This window comes from Gymnoscopelus microlampas, assembly GCF_963454915.1.
Source record: "Gymnoscopelus microlampas genome assembly, chromosome: 10".
Classification (NCBI taxonomy): Eukaryota; Metazoa; Chordata; class Actinopteri; order Myctophiformes; family Myctophidae; genus Gymnoscopelus; species Gymnoscopelus microlampas.
Genome location: NC_139947.1, coordinates 28,310,939 through 28,331,926, shown reverse-complemented (window position 1 = coordinate 28,331,926; position 20,988 = coordinate 28,310,939). Strand labels below are relative to the sequence as shown.

Here is a 20,988-nt window from a genome sequence, read left to right as displayed (position 1 = left end):
TGCAACGACAGGTGGGACATGAGGACATACGACATGCCTCTTGCTCGTCTAACACAGACCCGTGCTCTCTGCCGCTCACTTTATGTCTCTCTTCCTCTCTCTCTCTCTCTGTTCACACACACACACACACACACACACACACACACACACACACACACAAATGTGCACGTAGCACGCACACACACAGAAGCATACTGATGGTGTGGCTGACATATAGTATGTGCTGATGTCTGCAGGGGTTTCCATAATAACAACATTAAAGCCATCCCAGAGAGGGCCTTCGTGGGAAACCCACAACTACAGACCATGTGAGTGTAACATGCACACGCACACACACACACACACACACACACACACACACACGTTAACCACTGCAGTCCAATTTGCGCACAAGAAGACAAACACATAAACAACGTGCTGTCCGTCATCAAGCACACAGCAACACTCTCCCAATCCCGCAGCCAATCAGCCCAAATCGGAGAAATCTGACTTCTTTCTTTTTTTCCCCCAGTCACTTCTACGAGAACCCCATCCAGTCTGTAGGGAAATCTGCATTCCAGTTTCTGCCTAAACTGCACACGCTGTAAGTATATATGGTCAGCGGCGCAAAGCGTTCCAGAGAGCTAGCCCAAACACTGTTTAAATCATTCTGCGTCTCTAGCAGTGAGAGTTCAGTGGACATGTGTAATGGCCTACTGAATGATGTTGTGTTACCGTATTGCTGTGCGAGTGCGCTGATGTGGTAAGAGAGTATGTGTTGTAAGAGCATGTTGAATGCTGTGACTTATGATGTCTAGAGAGACAGCCAAAACAGCTTGTGTTGATATTGGAGGAAAGCATGATGGTTGAAATGAGCTGTTAGACAAGCTCTGTGTGTGTGTGTTCATGAATATGTGCGAGTCTGCGCACGCGCGCGCATGCGTGCGTGCGTGCGTGCGTGCGTGCGTGCGTGCGTGCGTGCGTGCGTGCGTGCGTGCGTGCGTGTGTGTGTGTGCAAGCACGCACAGTGATGTGAACGTGTGTGTCCCTGAGAAAGAGAGCCAGTATGTATGTGTGTGTTCTTTGACACCTTCTTCCCTGTCTGACAACAGTTCCCTCAACGGAGCGACCCAGATACGAGAGTTTCCCGACCTGAAAGGAACCACCAGCCTGGAAATATTGTGAGTGTCTCCCTTATCCCACATAAGCATGCAAGCACAAGCGCGCACACACACACACACACACACACACACACACACGCAAACACAAAGCCATGCTATTTCTCCTAGTGAGGCTTCACCACAGAACATACAATGTGAGAGGTCCTGCAACTGCGGTTTTGAGGCTGACAGACAATGACAGGACGGTAGTGTAAAAAAAAAGAAAAAGAGAGATTGAAAGAGAGTTAGAAGCAGTGGAGAGGAGGATAAACAGAACGGAGATGGGGGAGAAGGGCCGGGCGGGCATGCCGGGGGAAAGAACATGTCATGCCAACCAGTGACAGATTTTTGCCAATCTACTGAGCCCCTTGTCTGACCAGGTTAGAGTCACAGGACTGGGGCAGACTCTCGCTTGCCTGCACCTCAACAATGATCAGAGCAAAAAGACTCACGCGCTCTCTTCCCTCCGTCTCCCCATCAGAACGCTGACTAGGGCTGGTCTTTCAGCTCTCCCCCAGGATCTGTGTGAGCAGCTGCCTCGTCTCAGAGTACTGTGAGTATGAATCACACACACACACACACGCACACACACACACACACACACACACACACACACGCACACACACCAAGGTGTCAAAACATATACACAAAACCCAACTGTGGGGAACTGTACCCCCAAGCAATCGCCCAACAATCCCCGCGCTGTGAAATCCAATCACCCCCAAAATTATTACTACTCTCGCCTCTTGCTCACAGAGCCGGTGCAACACCCAAAGATTCAAGTAATGCTGTCACCCCCATAATTTCCCACGCCCTAAATCCACAGCTGGTCAAAGTGTGTGTGTGTGTGTGTGTGTGTGTGTGTGTGTGTGTGTGTGTGTGTGTGTGTGTGTGTGTGTGTGTGTGTGTGTGTGTTTTTGTAGGGAACTGTCTTACAATCAGATAGAGGATTTGCCCAGCTTTTACCACTGCTCTGCATTGCAGGAAATGTGAGTATAAAATCAACATTCTCTCAATCAATCCACATTATGTTTGTCTCCCTCGAACTCCACACTTTTAAAATGGCACACTTACAGTGTATGTATGTGTGTGTGTGTGTGTGTGTGTGTGTGTGTGTGTGTGTGTGTGTGTGTGTGTGTGTGTGTGTGTGTGTGTGTGTGTGTGTGTGTGTGTGTGTGTGTGTGTGTGTGTGTGTGTGTGTGTGTGTGTGTGTGTGTGTGTGTGTGTGTGTGTGTGTGTGTGTGTGTGTGTGTGTCTCTTTTCTGGAACAGAGGCCTACAGCATAATCAAATCAGGAGGATAGAGTCAAGCACCTTCCAGCAACTTGTCTCTCTACGAGCTCTGTGAGAACTTTTTCATAACTGTATATGTATTGTAATTCATAGATATATACAGCATTTTCTCAGCAATACACAGAGTACTGGAAGATAAACAAATCTAAACCTTTGCATGGCATGGTACTACTGACATCTAGTGGTGATGACAATTGCCTAGAATTCCATCTATAAATGATCTCTATGTCTCTCAGTGATTTGAGCTGGAACATCATTGAGTGGATCCACGCAGATGCCTTTGCCTCTCTTCACTCACTGATCAAACTGTGAGTAAATGCATACGTGGACCTTCACATTCACCAGTGTACTGTATGCCAAAAAGCTGTTTTAATATGTAACAGCTGTATTTTCCTATTGCTCCTTTCCTATTATTTTCCTATAGTCAAGATATTTTACACCAATTTATCTGTGCTTGTATTTTAAAGTATACCTGCACTCAATCATGGCCGGGTAGGCTAAGTGCAAACTTAGCCTACCTAATTGCAAGTGCAAACTTAGCCTACTGTACCTAATTGCAAGTGCAAACTTAGCCTACTGTACCTAATTGCAAGTGCAAACTTAGCCTACCTAAGTGCAGACTTAGCCTACCCAGTGAGTAATGCTTGATTTATACTTCATGCACACTGCATCACACACTGAAAATAGCACATCTAAAAGGCTATATCCGGTGCACGACATTAGCACGCAATTAAGTGTGAATCACCCTTAAAGGTCCAGTCCCACGAATACTAGGAACTTCCTATCCTCTCTTTCTTCCATCATGAGTGTACATCTCTTGTCCTCAAGTGGGTACGTGGGATTTGTGTGTCTTTAATTAAAGTTAAGCTTTATGTCCTAGCCCCGTTCTTACACAAACACTCCATACCTGGATGTGTATGCACGGGGGAAGCTGTTGTCCTTGGCCCGAGACTACAGAGCACAATGATATGTAATTGCCATTTGAAAAGCCCCTCTGTGTGGCCGTGAGCCTCGTCTCAGGTCCTGCCAATACAAACGGCATTAGTGTGTGAAGACTGGATAAACTATGCTTAGCTAAACAAGCAGATACACTAAATCTAAAGGAAACGCTATCTGGAGGGGGAGATCTCATAAAACTTGCCTTCTTTGAACGGTTTCTAACATCTAAAAGAAAAGGGAAAAAAACGGCGTCTTATTGTTACAGCGGATGACCCCTCGGCAATATCTGCAATCAAAATACTTTTGGAAGAATGGGCTCCTCAAAAGGCTATTGTAAACGTTGACTTGCCCTGACCTGCCTCCTCTCTCTCTCTCTGTATGTCTCTTCCTCTCGTATAGGGATCTGACAGAGAATCGTCTCAGCTCCATTCCAGTCGGAGGTTTGGGAAGTCTCACCCACCTCAAGCTCAGGGGTAACATGGAACTTTATGAGCCGCTTAGCCCTGAGCACTTCCCCCGTATGAGGTAACCACACACTAAACACACACAATTCTGTTCTTTCTCTTACACAAGACTCATGTCATATAAGTCCGTCACAAACAGCAAGATTAATATTCTTCTATTTCTGCGAAATGGCAACTAGTCGTTGGCAGCAGGGAATAAATGTCAGTCAAAGATGAGACGCCACAGCAGTACGACGAACTATAATAACATATAGGTACATCCGCACAAAGCACAGGTGTGTTGCCTGACAGGTCTACTTTCGGCGCAGCCCATTGGCTGCTTCGGGCCTGTATACTACTGCTGGCAGGCACAAAACATCGAAGCGCTCCGCTCCACCCAGCAGGTGAACTACTCCACCCTTTCCATCTGTTGGAATTATTGTTCCTTCCTCCTTCAATTTTCAACAAAACGTCCTCAAAACAACAAAGACAGCCAAGGTGTAAACCAGACTAGCTGAACTGTATACCTGCAAGCCATCCCTGAACTCCGGCACCAACAAAGCTTTGGTTAGATGCAAGCTCGTTCTCGTCACGGTGATTAGCATCCCCTAGGGCCCAGGTATAGGGTGAAGCAAGAGTCAGTCAAGTCAAAAACCGGTGCTTGGGTTTCAAATCGGAGATGGCAGGCTATCCCGCAGCGATGTCAACGTGACCCTAAACAACATAACAGTCTGAAATGGAACTCTTGATAAATCACCACTTCACACCTTCAACCTGGCACACATCCGTACGTGTATACACACAAACATACTCGCCACAAAATGCCACTTTTGGAGCTCAGAAATACTGACCAAGTTTTAGCTCCTGTCACGACATGAGATGTTTCAGGATGGATTTCAGGTGCAACAGAAATAGATACCGCAGCCCTCTGGCATTTCCGATGTTCCTGTAATCGGGTGATGCGGATGTGTTGCTGAATTTCATCCCAAACCCGGGTTCATAGAGCTCAAAGTTCCCTAAAAGTCCTGAAGGGTGGCAATCATTTCTGTTGTGCTGTTCTGGGAGCTGTCTTGTTGCCAGGAGTGTTAATAACTAATTACAAGTAGTACCGTAGTCTTGGAGGGTTGCGATATACCGGGAATATTCAAGGTGGAAACTTGCCATGGGAATTAACGGGAATTTATGAGAAATAACAGGAAATAATGGGAATAAGATGTCAATATTTGGATTATTCATGCAGGCTTATTTTCCATGAACAGAATGTTCTTTGAGGACAAACATCTGTTTATTTGCCAAACCATTAATTTATCAAACAATATCATGTGAAATGTGAAATGAGTTAGCTAGCAAGCAGGTTGAGCAATGGGGAAAGGTATTTTTTCTAATGGTCAGCATTTCAATAAAGAATGAATGGAAACGGACTATTAAAAGTATTTACTTATTGCTCAATCAAGCTACATCCTACAGGATAACAGCTAGCTAGGAAAAACTAAAGGACGTTAACATGCTATCTGCTTGTTTACTGAAATATCATAATATAAAATATATTCACTCCAGTAGCATTCATACTACTTACTTACTACTACTTGATTTATTTACGTATTGTACTTGAATTACAGAGCAGCCTACAGTTATGCTGTTCAGGAGGCGATTCCATTTAAAGCTGCACCATGTAACATTTTTTAAATGAATAACATGTCATTTTGTCGATTCTGTATGGTAGAGTATGTTAATGTGTATGCATGCCCATGCGTGTATATACTGTATGTACTCACAGTTCCTGTAGCTTAGTCAGAGTCCTGATGGCCAAACGGAACTCCTGTAGATCATTATAGTTCAAATCCCTGAGAGAGAGAGAGAGAGAGAGAGAGAGAGAGAGAGAGAGAGAGAGAGAGAGAGAGAGAGAGAGAGAGAGAGAGAGAGAGAGAGAGAGAGAGAGAGAGAGAGAGAGAGAGAGAGAGAGAGAGAGAGAGAGAGAGAGAGAGAGGGAGGGGGGGATTGATTGATTCATTGAATACTTTATTAGTATAGTACAGTGGTATGATCTTTTACAATAGTGCTAAAAGGATAACAATATAACTTATGAAATTGTGGTGGTTGTATTTTATCTCCCTGCTCTTCTATTGAGACATTTAGATCAGGGGTCTTCAACAGGGGGTCCGGGACCCCTAGGGGGTCCTCAGAGCTACTATAGGGGGTCCGCCAAATCTTTGTGTGATAGGATTTTAGGTTTTTTACATTAACCACTTGAACCCTAGAATTCCTTTTCTGAGGGGAACATTATCCGAAAATAGCAGATCTACAAGCTCAATGCCTCGCCTTTTTGGCAAAGAGGCTATAAGTGTAGAGGGAAAAAAGAGCAGACTAAGTAAAAAATAAAACTTTAATCTGAAACACAATTTTATACAATATAGAGTAGGGGGTCCCTGCTTCATCTCTCTCTCAGCTAGGGGGTCCTTGGCCTGAAAACATTGAAGACCCCTGTTATAGATCGTGTCAAAGGTCATGTCTCACAGGATCTGACACAAAATTTGACCTAAGGGTCAAGATGCAGTTTAACCCCTGAGCAAGCAGGCAGGCTCTATTAGCTCCATGGTAGAAGAGGAAAGTTACATGGAGCAGCTTTAAGTTCGCTTTGAACTTTTCCTTCTTAATGCAATCTTTGAGAAGGCACGGAGGAAAAGATAGTTGCCACTATTAAAAGCATCACAGAAATGGAAAAGCACTAGCTGGGAGTATTTATATTCATATTGAAATGGTTACATCATGTAACAAAGTTTCTATTACTGAGTAGTTTCAAAGACAAGTTGTCCTAATTGTACTTGAGTAGTATTTAAGTCAAGTAACGGTACTTCTACTTGAGTAATATTTAAGTCAAGTAATAGTACGTGTGACAGTGGCGTAAATTGACTTTTTTTTTTTGCCACAGGTTTTTGTATGAAAAGGGCCGCTGATATGGATGTATCATATGCAAAAATGTCACTGGTTCAAACAACATTTACAGTATATAACCGACTAAGATAGCTAGTCTAAAATTAAGCAAACACTCAGAAAACAGCCACAACTGTGCACATTTTGATATATATAAGGCCATTAAGACATTTAAAGGCTTAATATAATAATGAAAATGTATTTTAAATGCAGCCGAGAAACTTTGGTCAACTTCATTATGTACTTGCATAATACCTGGCTTTTTGGTCTACTTTGGATCTGATGGATAGGGTTCGGTGCAGTCCAATTGGAAACACTTGGACCCTACCTGGTCCTGCCTGGTCCAGTCAGTGGTCCTGTCATCATCAGCATGACTGCTGCTACAGCAAAATCCTTTGACCTCCGACTGGAAATGACAAAAATAAATATAATAGCAGATGCATCTAATGTATATGTAATATGGGCGGCTATTTTTATTTATTAAAAACATAAATGAATTAATGAATCACTTCCTGGGGGGGCCCCTTTCGGTGGAAGTCCCATGTATGGGTTCACATAACCCAGCAACCCTAGGAAAATTACTCCACTGGTACTTCTACTTGAGCAGTACCATATTCAAGTATTCTTACCACCCCTTCTCATTGTAGTACATGTCTTTACTGCATTGGTTCTCAAAGTGGGGCCTGGGGGGTGTTTCAGGGGGTCCCGACTCGCCGGCAAAAGTAGTCAACATAGCATCACAATAATTTTAACCACTTTATCCATTTATATGTTGGCTATTCAAAAATAGCCGATCTACAAGCTCACTTCGTGCCGTGCTGCGAGCTCGTACATCTGCTATTTTTGAAATGTTTTGAAAAATATGGGAAATGTTTTAATAATTTCAGGGGCTCCCTGGGACAAAACCTTTTCAGGTGGGGGTCCGTGGCCAAAAACATATCAATTTGGGGGGTTCTTGACTTGAAGAAAGTCCTTGACTTGAAGAAAGTCCTTGACTGCAAGAATGAACGGTTTAAGAACACTTTTGTCCCAACAGCAATTAGGCTCTTTAACTCCATGACCAGCCGCTAGGCCTATAAACTGGACTAATAGTAACAGTTTTAGGTATTTATGGGTCTATGTGCAATAACAAAGGATTATTATTATTCCCAGTGACACATTTTAATGTTTTTTATGCTTATTCATAATATATTTTGTATATATTTGTCTAAATAATGTATGGCCGTATGAGCTATGGGATATCTGAATTTCCCTTCGGAGATGAATAAAGTATCTATCTATCTATCTAGAAAAGGTTTGAGAACCACTGCTTTACTGTGCCCTTGCTCTGTGCCCCTCCCAGGGTGGTGGAGATGCCCTATGCGTACCAATGCTGCGTGTATGGCTCCTGTGACAGCTACAAGTCGGTCAACCAGTGGGAGGCTGAGCATGGAAACGCCGACGAAGACTTACACAAGAGGACTGTAGCCATGTACCCGATCCACGCAGACACACACTGTAAGAATATACACCAAATGTACACAGTATATATGCTAGGAGTTGTTCCGACACCGATACCAGTGTCGGAAAAGCTGCCGATACTGCCTAAAATGCCGTTATCAGTATGAGCATCGGTAGTCTACTGTATGCCATTCCGATACCATGTAATTAATAACTCATTGACTGCCACAGTGAAAACATCGTCTATAGCTGCCCTTGCCAGCGATTCAGAGCGTTTTTACTAAACTTTGAAAAATCGTAGAACTTTTTTCTTCACAAAGATCCACCCACCGATCGCTTTAAAAGACGTAGCCGAGTCTCGTAGAATCTGATATTCTCAAACCTTTTGAATTTCAAGGACACCCATAACTCTGAGAGTTACAGACCTGTAAGGGTCCATTAGGAGGACCCCCCACTTTGAGAACCACCGTCCTAGAATTTTATTTTTTAAATTACACACACTTTGTATCGCATCGGTGTACTCGCTCTCGACCGATACGCAAGTTATGGGAATCGGTATCGGGAATGGAAAAAAATGCTATGGGTACATCTCTAGTATGTTATGCACATATCATTGTTACACAGGTGTACATATACAGAACATATACATGCTATACAAATGGTTAAGGGGGGGCCTGATGTCTGCACTCGCTGCCAATGTCTCTCTAGGTCTATCAGACTTTATTGTTGACATGAGGCTCCTTGGAACAAGTCGGAGCCTCAGTGAAACCACAACTACCTGGCACACACACACACACACACTACACACACACACACACACTCGAATGTTTACCCCGCCACAAATTCCTACTGTAGGGCATAAAGTATAAACATTGTTAAACCAAAATTAAGCAGAAATTACTACTATTAAATCCACACAATTAGACTTTAAAAGAAACAAAGGCTTGTGTTCACAAAAGGAAAGATAACAATAACAAAGGATGATCAGACCATGACATAACACTGATTAGAATTTATACACCTTAAATTGTTATCAAAACAGTCCTGATGAGAGTTATGAGTGCGCCCAATTATGCTCCTCAAATTTTTTCATCACCGCAAAGGAATGTTTTGATCGCCGCTATACGTCTCTCCAACCTCCTCCTCCTCCTCCCCCCTTCTGCCACACACAGTCACATGAACACACACACACACACACACACACGGAGGTCGGGTTCGATTCCCCGGCCGGGTCATACCAAAGACGCCTCCCCAGCTTGGCACTCAGCATCAAGGGTTGGATTGGGGGGCAAGTCCCTGCGACTAGGCCTGTCACAATTACTACATAATAATCGCCTGATCGCAATTATTTGAGTTGATAGCAATTATTTTTGCATAATCCTCATAATCGTTTCAATGTTCCATGTTCCAACATTTTCCAAGAATAGCAGATCTACAAGCTTACTTTGTGACCTGTTGTAAGCTTGTAGATCAGCTGTTTCCGCTATCAAAAAAAAAAAAAGTAAAGTATAAAATGATTAGATATGTCAGTAATGTATTTGTATATTTAAGTGATTTGTCAATTCTGCCCTGTACTATTTGTGATTATGAAGCCTAAAAACCTCATTTTGGGGGTCCTTGGCACGAAAAATAACTACTGATTTAGAAGGCATTTGTATTGTATTGGCCTCAGGTCTTAATGGATTAAGGGCCATTTTTCTTGTCTTTGACCATAACACGTTGTGTTGCAGATGACCCTGATCTGGAGGAGTTCCAGCTAGAGATAGAGGAATCCAAACTGCAGACCAGCGTTCAGTGTACACCTATCCCAGGTACAGTACCTCTCTAAACCAGGGGTCTTCAACAGGGGGTCCGGGGGACCCCTAGGGGCTCCTCAGATCTACAAGCTCACAACGCCTCACGCTGCACGGCGTTGTGAGCTTGTAGATCGGCTATTTTTCACAAAAAGATATAGGCGTAGAGGGGAAAAAAGAGCAGACCAAGTTCAAAAGTTTAATCTGAAACACAAAATGTATACAATATAGAGGGGGTCCCTGCTTCGTCTCTCTCTCAGCCTGGGGGTCCTTGGCCTGAAAAAACGCTGAAGACCCCTGCTCTAAACCAAACCTAGAATAGGTTTATGTTATCTGGTGTTTCATGCAGTGAGTGATTTTTGTTTGTTTGTTGTTAAAATAAGTTGCTCTATAATCTCATAGTAATCATTTATAGTGTGTGTTCAGTATACCAATTTTATCCAATCAGGAGAGAGACCTCATACAGGATAAACGAGTGAAATTGGAAGTGATGACACAAAGTGTTGCATTGATGTGTTGTCCCATTTTTAAATCGTTGTACAGCAAGTACCTTTACAAATCGCCAATAAAGTATTCAATCAATCAATCAAAGAAATGAGCAGACAAAATTGGAATTCAATCACTATCTCTCTCCTGATCGGATGAAACTGGCAACCCCACCTGAATTATTTTCTAGTTTATTGAAGAGCTGGAGAGATGGGGATGCCTTGCCTTAACAGAGTATAGAGCTTAACTTTTTCAAAGATAACTTTTTTTTAACCTATTAAAACCGGGAACGCATCTGTGTCATTTTAGATTTATTTGGCTATTCAAAAATAGCAGATATACAAGCTCATAGCACGGCACCGAGTGCCGCGCTACAAGCTTGTAGATCTGCTATTATTGAAAAATCTTGAACATCTGTGCAAATATTTGAATATATATATATTTTTAAGTAAACATTTGTAACTCAAATCTTTGCTTCTGGGGGGTCCCTGGAACAAAATAGTTTGATAAGGAGGTTCGTGGCCAAATACATATCATTTTGGGTGGTCCTTGACATGAAAAAGTTTGAGAACAACATTTTTTTTCAAAAAACTGTAAGGATTCAGAAGACATTTGTAGAATCGGCCTCAGGCCATAATGGGTTAACAAAGAAATAGCACTTACACTACCTTTAAATATATTGCTGACGGTTTGCATCATTTTCCGTGTTGTTTTGCAGGTCCGTTCCGTCCCTGTGAGTCTCTGCTGGGCAGCTGGCTGGTGCGTGTGGGCCTGTGGTCCATCTCTCTGGTGGCCCTGCTGGGGAACTCCCTCCTGCTTCTCTCACTCTTTGGCTCTGCCGGCTACCTCTCCCCGCTGCGCTTCACCGTAGCCTGCATGGGCGCCTCCAATCTGCTGACGGGCGTGTGCACGTGCACCCTGGCCCTCGTGGACGTGCTCACGCTGGGGGAATTCGGTCGCCACGGCGCCCGCTGGGAGGGGGGTCCCGGCTGCCAGGCCACCGGCTGGGTGTGGGTGTTCGCGGCCGAGGCGAGCGTGCTGCTGCTGACGCTGGCGGCCGTGCAGTGCGGCGTGAGCGTGACGTGCGCCCGCGCCTACGGCAAGTCGCCGTCCCTCGGGAGCGTGCGCACGTGCGCCCTCTTCTGTCTCACCCTGTCGCTCACCCTGGCCTCCCTCCCGCTGGTGGGGGTCGGGGAGTACGGGTCCTCCCCGTTCTGCCTGCCCTCCCCGCTGCCTCCCACCTCCTCTCAGCCCCCCTCCTCCCTCGGCTTCCCCTTGGCTCTCATCATGATGAACACCCTGTGCCTGCTGATAGTCACCGGCTCCTACATCCGCCTGTACTGGGAGCTGCTGAGAGGAGAGTGTGAGGGCCTGTGGGACTGTGCCATGATCAAACACGTCGCCTGGCTCATATTCACCAACGGCCTCCTCTACGTGCCCGTGGCCTTCCTCTCCCTCTGCTCCCTGCTGGGCCTCCTCTCCCTGGGGGAGGAGGTGCTCAAGTCCGTCCTCTTGCTCCTGCAGCCGCTGCCGTCCTGCCTCAACCCGCTCCTCTTCCTCCTGTTCACGCGAGACCACTCCCAGTTGTTCTTTTTCTGGCCCCGCCCCAAAGCGCACCGCCAGCCCCTGCGCCGGGACCGCACGCTCGACTCGCTGGTCTCCGTGGAGACGGAGAAGAGCTCCTGCTCCGAGACGACGCAGGTGTCCCTCGCCGACGTGGACGCCCTGTACGGCATCGGCGGCGGCGGAGGCTCCTCCCTCCTCCAGCCTCAGCTGGACGCCATCAGATTCTCCCACTGCTCCGCCACTTCCTCTTCCTCCTCGGTTCCTCTCATCGCCTGTCAGACACCCTCTCCCGGCGGCAGGGGAAGAGACAGGCTAACGGAGCGGGGGAGCCTGAGAGATGAAGAGTGTCTGAAAAGCTTTGAACAGGATCTAAGCAGCAACACTTGCCCGCTCTATCACCCCACCTCTCTCACCTCTCATCCCTGAGCCTCAATCTGGGCTGAATGGATAAGATGGGACAATATGGACTCTCCTGGACCGTCATACAGTACATAACATACACACACACACACACACACACACACACACACACAGAAGCAGAGACCGAGCCTGGGTTATTGGTCCCCCACCTGTATCAGAATGGGTCTACACAGAGACTGTAGTTAAACTATAGAGAAGTCTATGAGAAACACCACCAAGTGCCCCTGCCTGGACATGTAGACTGCAAACCAAAATGCCCTTTACGCAATAAAGACTTAAAAATGAAACTTCACGACAGCACAGCGTCACACAGATCAAAGCATGGGACGATTTCAGACGTTCTTCAGAGGATTGAAGATCCAGGTCGAAACAGAAAGCACGAATAACAGCCTGCAAGGATAATAGGACATTTAAGCATGAGACAAATCAGTGGTCTAGCGAGGGGAATTTTAAATAGAACCAGTAGAATATTGAAAGTGTAAATGTTTATGTTGATGTTAAAAGAGATATGCAGCTTAGAAAGGTTATAGATTATTTGGTTACATGTTTTTTTAAGTGGAGTTATTATATTGTTTGTTTTTTTTTTGTTTTTTTAAATACCAGGTCTATCTTATTGCTATGGTTCAGTTATATAAAAAGGATGCATCTGCAGAGGTCATTTTTTACCAGAGTAAGCTAACATTTCTCCTTCACAGAAGTCTTATAATTGCCTGTGGTATAACAACGGGAAACAGATCGCACATACGGTTTACATGGTTTTGACACAAATTATATGCAACTCTTCCCCCCAAGCCTGAGGCAAACAGTCACAGACTCAATGGGATGTAGCTAGGGTCTTTCTACAGACCGTTAAGAGTAGGCTAGCAATATGTACATACAATGTAACTACCTCTGAACTAGCATGCTATTGATTCACTATAGCCCTGTGTTTGTCTCCCTTTTTATATGATATACAGCAAATATATAATTTTATATAAGAAGAAATAAAATCCCTCTTAGTTTGTTTAAAAACACAAAAAAACAAATCTGACTTGCTATTTTGGATGTACATACTTTATTATACAACTGTCAAAACTTAAGATTGAATAAAAAGAAATAGCTTCATATGGTATGCATCAACTACTGTCATTGTAAACAACAATGTAAAATGTTAAACTCTTATAATTAATAATTTAGACACACATTACAACGTACAACAGGTATAGCGTTACACATTAATATGTACACATTTGTGCATACATTAGAAAACAAGTAGGCATGAGTCCTAAGTGGACAAAATCACAACCAGATGGATTATATAAAGTACGGTGGCAGGGTTGAGGAGGAGAAGCCGTGTCTTGACAAGGTCATGACAGGTAAGAGTTGCAGACCCTTACACACAGGCCCTCTTTGATTCCTGTGGCCTCTCCGCTGTGTGCTGCGCTCCACTCTGGGACTCTCTCTTGCGGGATGATGATGATGATGCATTTTGGTCTGGAGTGTTTTCCTTGTCACTCTTCATAACTCCCTGAGAACAGGCAGACATACACATACGCACTATGTTTAGACAATGTCATGCCCGACTCCTGTTTCTCCACATGTGTCCAAAAATGTTAGAAGTCACATGGAATGTGGAAAGATTGAGGCTGGTAAAGTAACCCCAACACCAAGCTTGCTGCACAAAACAATTAAAGACAATCAGGTCATATTTACATGAAAGCTAGAGTCACGGCACCACCTTGTGGGTAGTCAGTGTAACTACATCATAATAACGTCAGTTACTCTACCTTTATTAGACCTTAATGCGAGTTTAATGATCACTGATCAGTCCCTTGCCATCATGTCATCATGCCAATTTAATTACTTACCCTGTTCTTCTGAACAGCATGTTTCTCTGTCCACTTTCTGGCCTTCTCCAAGTATATCTGTTTGTTGTATTTGAACTCTGATGACTGCAATTAAAAGAAATGTGACGACGTTAACTTTGCAGCATGACTTGTGTCTATTTGGTAGGATTGCACAATACATAAAAAATATCAAATTCAAAATACGGTAGTGGCAGCTGTATTTTTTAAATATAGATTAAAATATATAGTATGAGTATGGCTGTCACTGATGATTACTTTGTTAGTTGGTGATTTTGTGGCTATTTTAAAAAGTAGTTATTTTAACACTTAATAAGAAAAACTAGACATGTAGACGTAGGGGGGGGGAATTAAAAGGTAGGCTTAAGCACCAAATTGCTGTAAAACTTGATCATGTGAAGATAGTCATTGTTTAATAAAAGACACAACCAAATCATTTACAATTACTTAAAAATAATATATCTAATAGCACTCCCACAATACTCACCTCACCATTTCCAGAGTCTGTATCCTTCATGAACAGATGTTTCCTCTTTAAAGGTTGCATCGTGGACATTGTACTGTTGTAAAGGTCAGGGTCAAATATGCAGTGGATGCAGGCAACTACGACGCCTTTTGGTATGAGCTTGAAATACTCCAAAATGTTTGATATTTTATTTTTGGCATTTTTTTTGCTCATGACCAGGTAGATCATCGACCTCAACCTGCACTGTGATGATGCTTGGAGAGAGAAATATATATATATACATGTGTATATACTGTAGATGCACCAAAGTTGCTCCAGGACAGGCCAAAGTATCAGGATCATTATTTATGTTTAGACAGAGTTTTTATTTTTGGAGCGTTTTTATGGCATTACCTATACCAGAGGTTCTCAAAAAGGACCCCCAAAATAATATGTATTTGGCTGCGGACCCCCATCTCAAATATTTTGTTCCAGGCACCCCCAGAAGCAAAGATTTGAGTACAAATGTTCGCTTAAAAATATATATATTCAAAAGGTTTGCATAACTTTTCACGATTTTTCAAAAATAGCAGATCTACAAGCTCATAGCGTGGCACTTGGTGCCACGCTATGAACTTGTAGATCTGCTATTTTTTAATCGCCAAAGTCTAATAGGTTAAAGTGGTTAAAATCATTGTGATGCTATATTAAAACATTTTTCTGGGGACCCCCTGGAACCCCCCCAAGGAACCTCGGGGGTCCCCGGACCCCACTTTGAGAACCAATGACCTATACTGTGCATTTATGTCAAGCTGTGCATCATGGAAAAACTGGTGAAAGGTACACGATATTTAGAAGAAGAAAACATTTTGAGATGCCCTATCACAGTGCGATGTGTGTGAATGTCGAGTGTGCGTTAGACTCACTATATCAGCCATGAGCGGATCATCCGGGTTGGGTTCGTTCATAAGCAGCTGTATGGAGGTAAGCACTGTGGAGATGTTGAGGGATGGTTTCCAGGCACCCTGAAACCAGAGAGAACAGGCTCACTTTCAGTTGCCGAGGGAGAAACATGAGGTCTCGCATATTAACTGGTGGTTCTTGTTAATCAACACATGGAGGTTAACGCAGAAATAATGAAACATGAGGGATTCTACAGCAGGGGTCTTCAACAGGGGGTCCGGGACCCCATCCTCAGAGTTACTACAGGGGGGCCACCAAATCTTTGTGTGAAATGGATTTCTTTTTTTTTACCACTTCAACCCTAGAATCTCTATTCAATTTCTGAGGGGAAAATAGCCAACCTAGAAGCTCACAACGCCTCGCCCTGCGAGGCGTTGTGTGCTTGTAGATCGGCTATTTTCGGCAAAGAGGTTTGGTGTAGAGGGGAAAAAAGATCAAATCGAGTACAGAGCCAACGGTTTACAGTTTACTTTTCAGTGGTTAAATGTCTGAAATAAACAAAAAAACATCAAACACTGATAGTCTATGAAGCTATCTATTAAATCTATGAAAAGGTTGAATCTGCAACACAATTGTACACAATATGTAGTGTGGGTCCCTGCTTCATCTCTCTCTCTCAGCTAAGGCCTGAAAAACGTTGAGAAGACCCCTCTTGTACAGTATATACCACGTGATTGGTTTCCACCTTAGGTGGGAGTTTGAGTGCGTCGTGACAGATGCGTCCTGCGTTGTCGATGTTAGGGTGGTAGATAGGGGTCAAGAATCTCATCTTGGGGGGTTCAAAGGGATACCTAGGGAAGGGAATTGGAAAGGGAGGAGTAGGTCAGCTTTACAAAATATTAAACATGAATCAGTGTTGATTTCGTCGACTAAAACTATGACGAAAAATGTTCGTCGACTACCTTTTTTCACTGACGAAAACTAAATTAAAACTAAGCTATGATGACTAAAACTAAGACAAAAAATATTGTGAATTTCGTCAACAAATAAAAACGACTAAAATGTTAAGGAGGGACTGGTGGAGAAGAGATCCAGTACAACCGAGACAAGTCATTTTATGTTTGGTTTGCTCTCGGGTGATACCCTCTGAAAATAGCAGATCTACAAGCTCACAACGCTTCGCGCTGCGATGCGTTGTGAGCTTGTAGATCGGCTATTTTCAGCATGCAACCAAGTGTAAAATCAGCCATTAAGACGCCATCAAGGCACCGCCAACATACATTTTAGCCGACTAAATCAACTGTAGATTTAGTCGACTATAATCTTATATTTAGTTGACTAAAACTAGACTAACAGTAAAACATTTCAGATGACTAAAATATGACTAAAACTGAATTAAATTGTATTCAAAAGACTATGACTACAACTAAATCAAAATTGATCAAAAACACTGACATGAATGTATAATTTGACAGCGAGGGGCAGAGCACTGACTCAGTGCAACATAATCAGCAAAATTACTAGGGATGTCCGATATTATCGGCCTCCCGATATTATCGGCCGATATTAGCATAAAAATCGATATCGGGAAAATATCGGTATCGGTTTTAAATTTTTTTTTTTTTTTTTTTGCTTTATAAATAAGTTACAGGAGTTTTTACTGTATATGGTGTGTGTGATATGAAATTTAAGCTTACCCTAATCACAGTAATCCCCGCATATATCGGTATCGGTTGATATCGGTATCGGTAATTAAGAGTTGGACAATATCGGTATATCGGTTATCGGTAAAAAAGCCAATATCGGACAACCCTAAAAATTACCTCTCTGGCACCTTGATCTCCAAAGAGAAGACTCCGCCCTCGTACGGGGTGTCTGCACAACCAACCAGCTCTGCAAACCAAGGGATGGAACACTTTACTAAGAAGATCTGACAGACCAGAGTAACTCGCACCAACATAGCAGTGTCACCATTGGTTTTAAGACCAAGCCCTGCCCATGACAGTTTCATCTATTTCAGTGGTGGACAGACAGTACCGATGTGCATTTAATTATGTATTGTACTTAAGTACATATTTCAATTTGTACTTGCATTTTTGGGGGGAAATGTTGACTTTTACTTAGACAAATATTCTATGAAGGCTGTCATTACTCATTACTTTTTTTACCAATGCTTTGAAATCAGCAGGTGAGAAAATGTTCCCCCCTAAATTGCGTTTGGCCACATAATTCTCTGAGATCTGTCTCTGTCTCACCTCAGTATAGTAGAATTAATTCCCAAGGAATTGTTTACATTGGCTGCAGAAGTGCACTTCTTTTGACCATTTAAAACTGATTGGATGATGTTACCTCAGAATTATTTAAAAAAAATTATAAAATACTGTCGTTAAAAGATACTGTAGTTCATTGTTTGAGGGCTGTGTGGGGGGCTGTTGGTTGTAAAATGGTAAATGGTGCATTTATATAGCGCTTTTATCCAAAGCACTTTACATAGATTGTGCATTACATTCACCCATTCACACACATATTCACACACCGATGGCGGAGGAAACCATACAAGGCACCGACCTGCTCATCGGGAGCAATTAGGGGTTCAGCGTCTTGCTCAAGGACACTTCGACACTAACTCTGAGGGAGCCCGGGATCGAACTGGAAACCTCACGGCTTCCATACGGCCTCTCTACCGGCCACTCTACCCCTGAGCCACTGCCGCCCGGTTGTGTATTAATACTGTCTTTATTCAGTTTGTCTGGCTGACCAATGTTGTTGAGGAAGTTACAAGTTATAAAGCTAAAATGGATTTTAAGGTAGGTTGATCGTTTGGGTTTAGGTTCAAGTGACTCGGGAAAATATGTTATGATACAGTATGCGCAATCATTTTAAATAATAATTTTATTTAACTGAAAATGTATTGGTTTATTTTTTATTTTATTTTATGAGTAATCTGCAATTCCAGTTCCTCTGTGACTAATGCATACACATGCACAAACACACACGTATATTAAAAAAAAAGCAACATTTACTTTTGAACATTTTCACCTGTAGTGGGGTAATATTTGACCAGGAGCGAGTATTTAAACTTTGACTCAAGTAATGGAGTTGTGTACTTCATTATTTTAACCTGAGACAACAAACTTACGAGCCCGGAGGTCATCCATCTGTCCCTCGGTCTGCCAGCAGGTTATCCCCGGTGGTGGCTCTGTGCTCAGCATCTGAAGCTCACGTTTCAAACGGGAGGTCCTCTGCATCCTGAAGATATAGGTGGACATGTATGAGCAATATGTAAAAGTCACACATGACGGGAGAGGTGGTCTGGATGGATGTGTAACACTGCCTGGTGGTAACCGGAACGCTTGTCCCAAAGCACACTTTGCCCCCATTTTTTTTGCAGACCGCTCGCCTTCACCGGTTCTTGTATTTGTTTTACTGAGGTCAAGGTTAGGAATAAGGTTAGGTTTAGGCATAGTTTTACTGAGGTTACGTTTACAGTAGGAATACCTGGTGGTGACCGTTCCAAGGTCGCCGGAATTAGTACCGGGCGAGCGTGTTTTGGGGCGAGCGTTCTTGTATTCTGCCTGGTAACCGGAACAGTGAGCCACTGAACACTGGCACCATATTCATTTATATACATTTTATAAACAAATGCTACACATTGCCACAAAACCCTGTGATAGCCATTAGACAGTCATGTTGGCGATAAACAAGTTGTAAATTTAGGTGTGATAATGATGTCAAATCATGTATACTTTACTTTTTGTATTATTTCTAACCATTTTCCAAAGCATACTTTATTGTATCCTCTTCTTTCTTTTTTACATTTAGGAAAAAACTGCCAATTTAAAATTGAGGTGCACTGCCCACAAGGTCTAGCTGAGCACACAGTGGGCACCACATACTGCCTTTACTTTCTCTTTTTGCATGAGAGAGAACATCATTATCAAACTTCCTGGGAGGGTTTTAGTTAATACATCTGTCAGTGAACATATACCAGTGAGTGGTTCTCAAACTTTTTCATGTCAAGGACCCCCAAATTGACACTTATTAGCCCGCGGATCCCCATTTAAAAATATAAGCCAGGGACCCCCATAAGAGAAGAGTTTTACGGCTCAGTGATTCTCAATCTCAACCGAGGCAAATATTGTACTTTTTACTCCACTAAAATGATTTGAAAACTTTAGTAGTTGCTTTGAAGATTTTGGTTATTACAAAACATAAATTAACCACTTCAGCCCTATTTAAACTTTGGCTATTTGAAAATAGCAGATCTACAAACTCACAAAGCGTCGCATTAAGAAAACATTTTTTTATACATTATGATACCTTGCGAAACAGGACATTCTGCATAATGAATACTTTTACTTTTGGTACTTTAAGTACATTTTGATACGAATACTTTTGTACTTGACTTTTACTTGCAAGTAGAGTATTTCTACAATGCAGTATTGATACTTTTACGTTTCTTCCACCACTGGTCACAGCAGTGATTGCTACAGCTAACGTTAGCTAATGATACAGCTGTGTAAACAAAAAGTGTAGACTTCAGCTCCTTTCACCCATGTCCTCAAGACCAACATGTGTCTAAATTACCTGGATAATTAATATGTCACTTCAATAAATGTTGATATAACTTCACAGCAGCTTCTTTATCTCGTACGACGACAGAGGAGTTGAGGACCAAAATATGGACAGTTTTGAGTTTCCCTCTGCATACGTCATTAACAGGAGTGTTGCCATGTTTTGTGAGAGAAATAAGCAACCAGGTCTAGGAAAACAAGCCCAAGAGAAGCAACTATATGGCACACACTTATGGGCCATTATGAGCACTTTAACGTATACTGTATACACTGAAAATAGCCGATCTACAAACTCAACATCTGTAAATAAAATGTGGAATATTTTGAATATTTTTGCATTCTAACACAAATCTGGTACGGGGCTCTCTGGCACAAAACATTTTCAGATGGGGAATTAGCCAGTTAGGGACAGACAAATATATTCAAATTCATACATATTCATTTGGGGGTCCATCCATGACATGAAAATATGTGAGAACCACTGGTTAAAATAATTTAAAAGTAACAAGCAACTTCACAGAAAAATAAGCCTAAAGTCGCTTATAATAAGCAGACATGGCAACGTTGCATACGTCATTAAGCGCGCCTTTGTTTTAGTGAAATGCATTATGGGTCATGTAGTTATTTTGTTTCGTTTCTTCTGTTTATTAATAAAAGTGCCAGATAGGTGCAATAGCGCCATCAACTGGACTGGGAGGGCTATACTCTACCAAAACAAATGATACAAATAACTATTTTATTACGAAGTCAGTTTATTTTATAAAGTTAATATG

The 20,988-nt window shown here is 42.7% G+C and overlaps 2 protein-coding genes across 2 annotated transcripts in view; one reads left to right on the top strand and one right to left on the bottom strand.

Annotated features, from left to right (window-relative positions):
* lgr6 (leucine-rich repeat containing G protein-coupled receptor 6) overlaps positions 1–14,030 on the top strand; it is a 69,396-nt gene extending 55,366 nt beyond the window's left edge. Inside the window, exons 8-18 of the mRNA XM_084068021.1 lie at positions 237–308; positions 512–583; positions 1,092–1,160; positions 1,621–1,692; positions 2,063–2,128; positions 2,411–2,482; positions 2,668–2,739; positions 3,770–3,895; positions 8,087–8,241; positions 9,915–9,995; positions 11,182–14,030. Of these exons, the coding sequence (XP_083924147.1) occupies positions 237–308; positions 512–583; positions 1,092–1,160; positions 1,621–1,692; positions 2,063–2,128; positions 2,411–2,482; positions 2,668–2,739; positions 3,770–3,895; positions 8,087–8,241; positions 9,915–9,995; positions 11,182–12,455 (2,131 nt within the window). The 3' untranslated portion in view covers positions 12,456–14,030. The remainder of the gene's footprint in view (positions 1–236; positions 309–511; positions 584–1,091; positions 1,161–1,620; positions 1,693–2,062; positions 2,129–2,410; positions 2,483–2,667; positions 2,740–3,769; positions 3,896–8,086; positions 8,242–9,914; positions 9,996–11,181) is intronic.
* Positions 12,532–20,366, bottom strand: ube2t (ubiquitin-conjugating enzyme E2T (putative)). Its single transcript, XM_084068036.1, has 7 exons — positions 20,229–20,366; positions 18,781–18,890; positions 17,465–17,534; positions 16,387–16,492; positions 15,665–15,763; positions 14,297–14,380; positions 12,532–13,956 (listed from the first exon to the last, which is right to left on the bottom strand). Exons 2-7 carry the CDS (start codon positions 18,887–18,889, stop codon positions 13,822–13,824), a joined length of 603 nt encoding a protein of 200 aa, XP_083924162.1. The 5' UTR covers position 18,890; positions 20,229–20,366; the 3' UTR covers positions 12,532–13,821.
* Between the last annotated feature and the right edge of the window lie 622 nt (positions 20,367–20,988).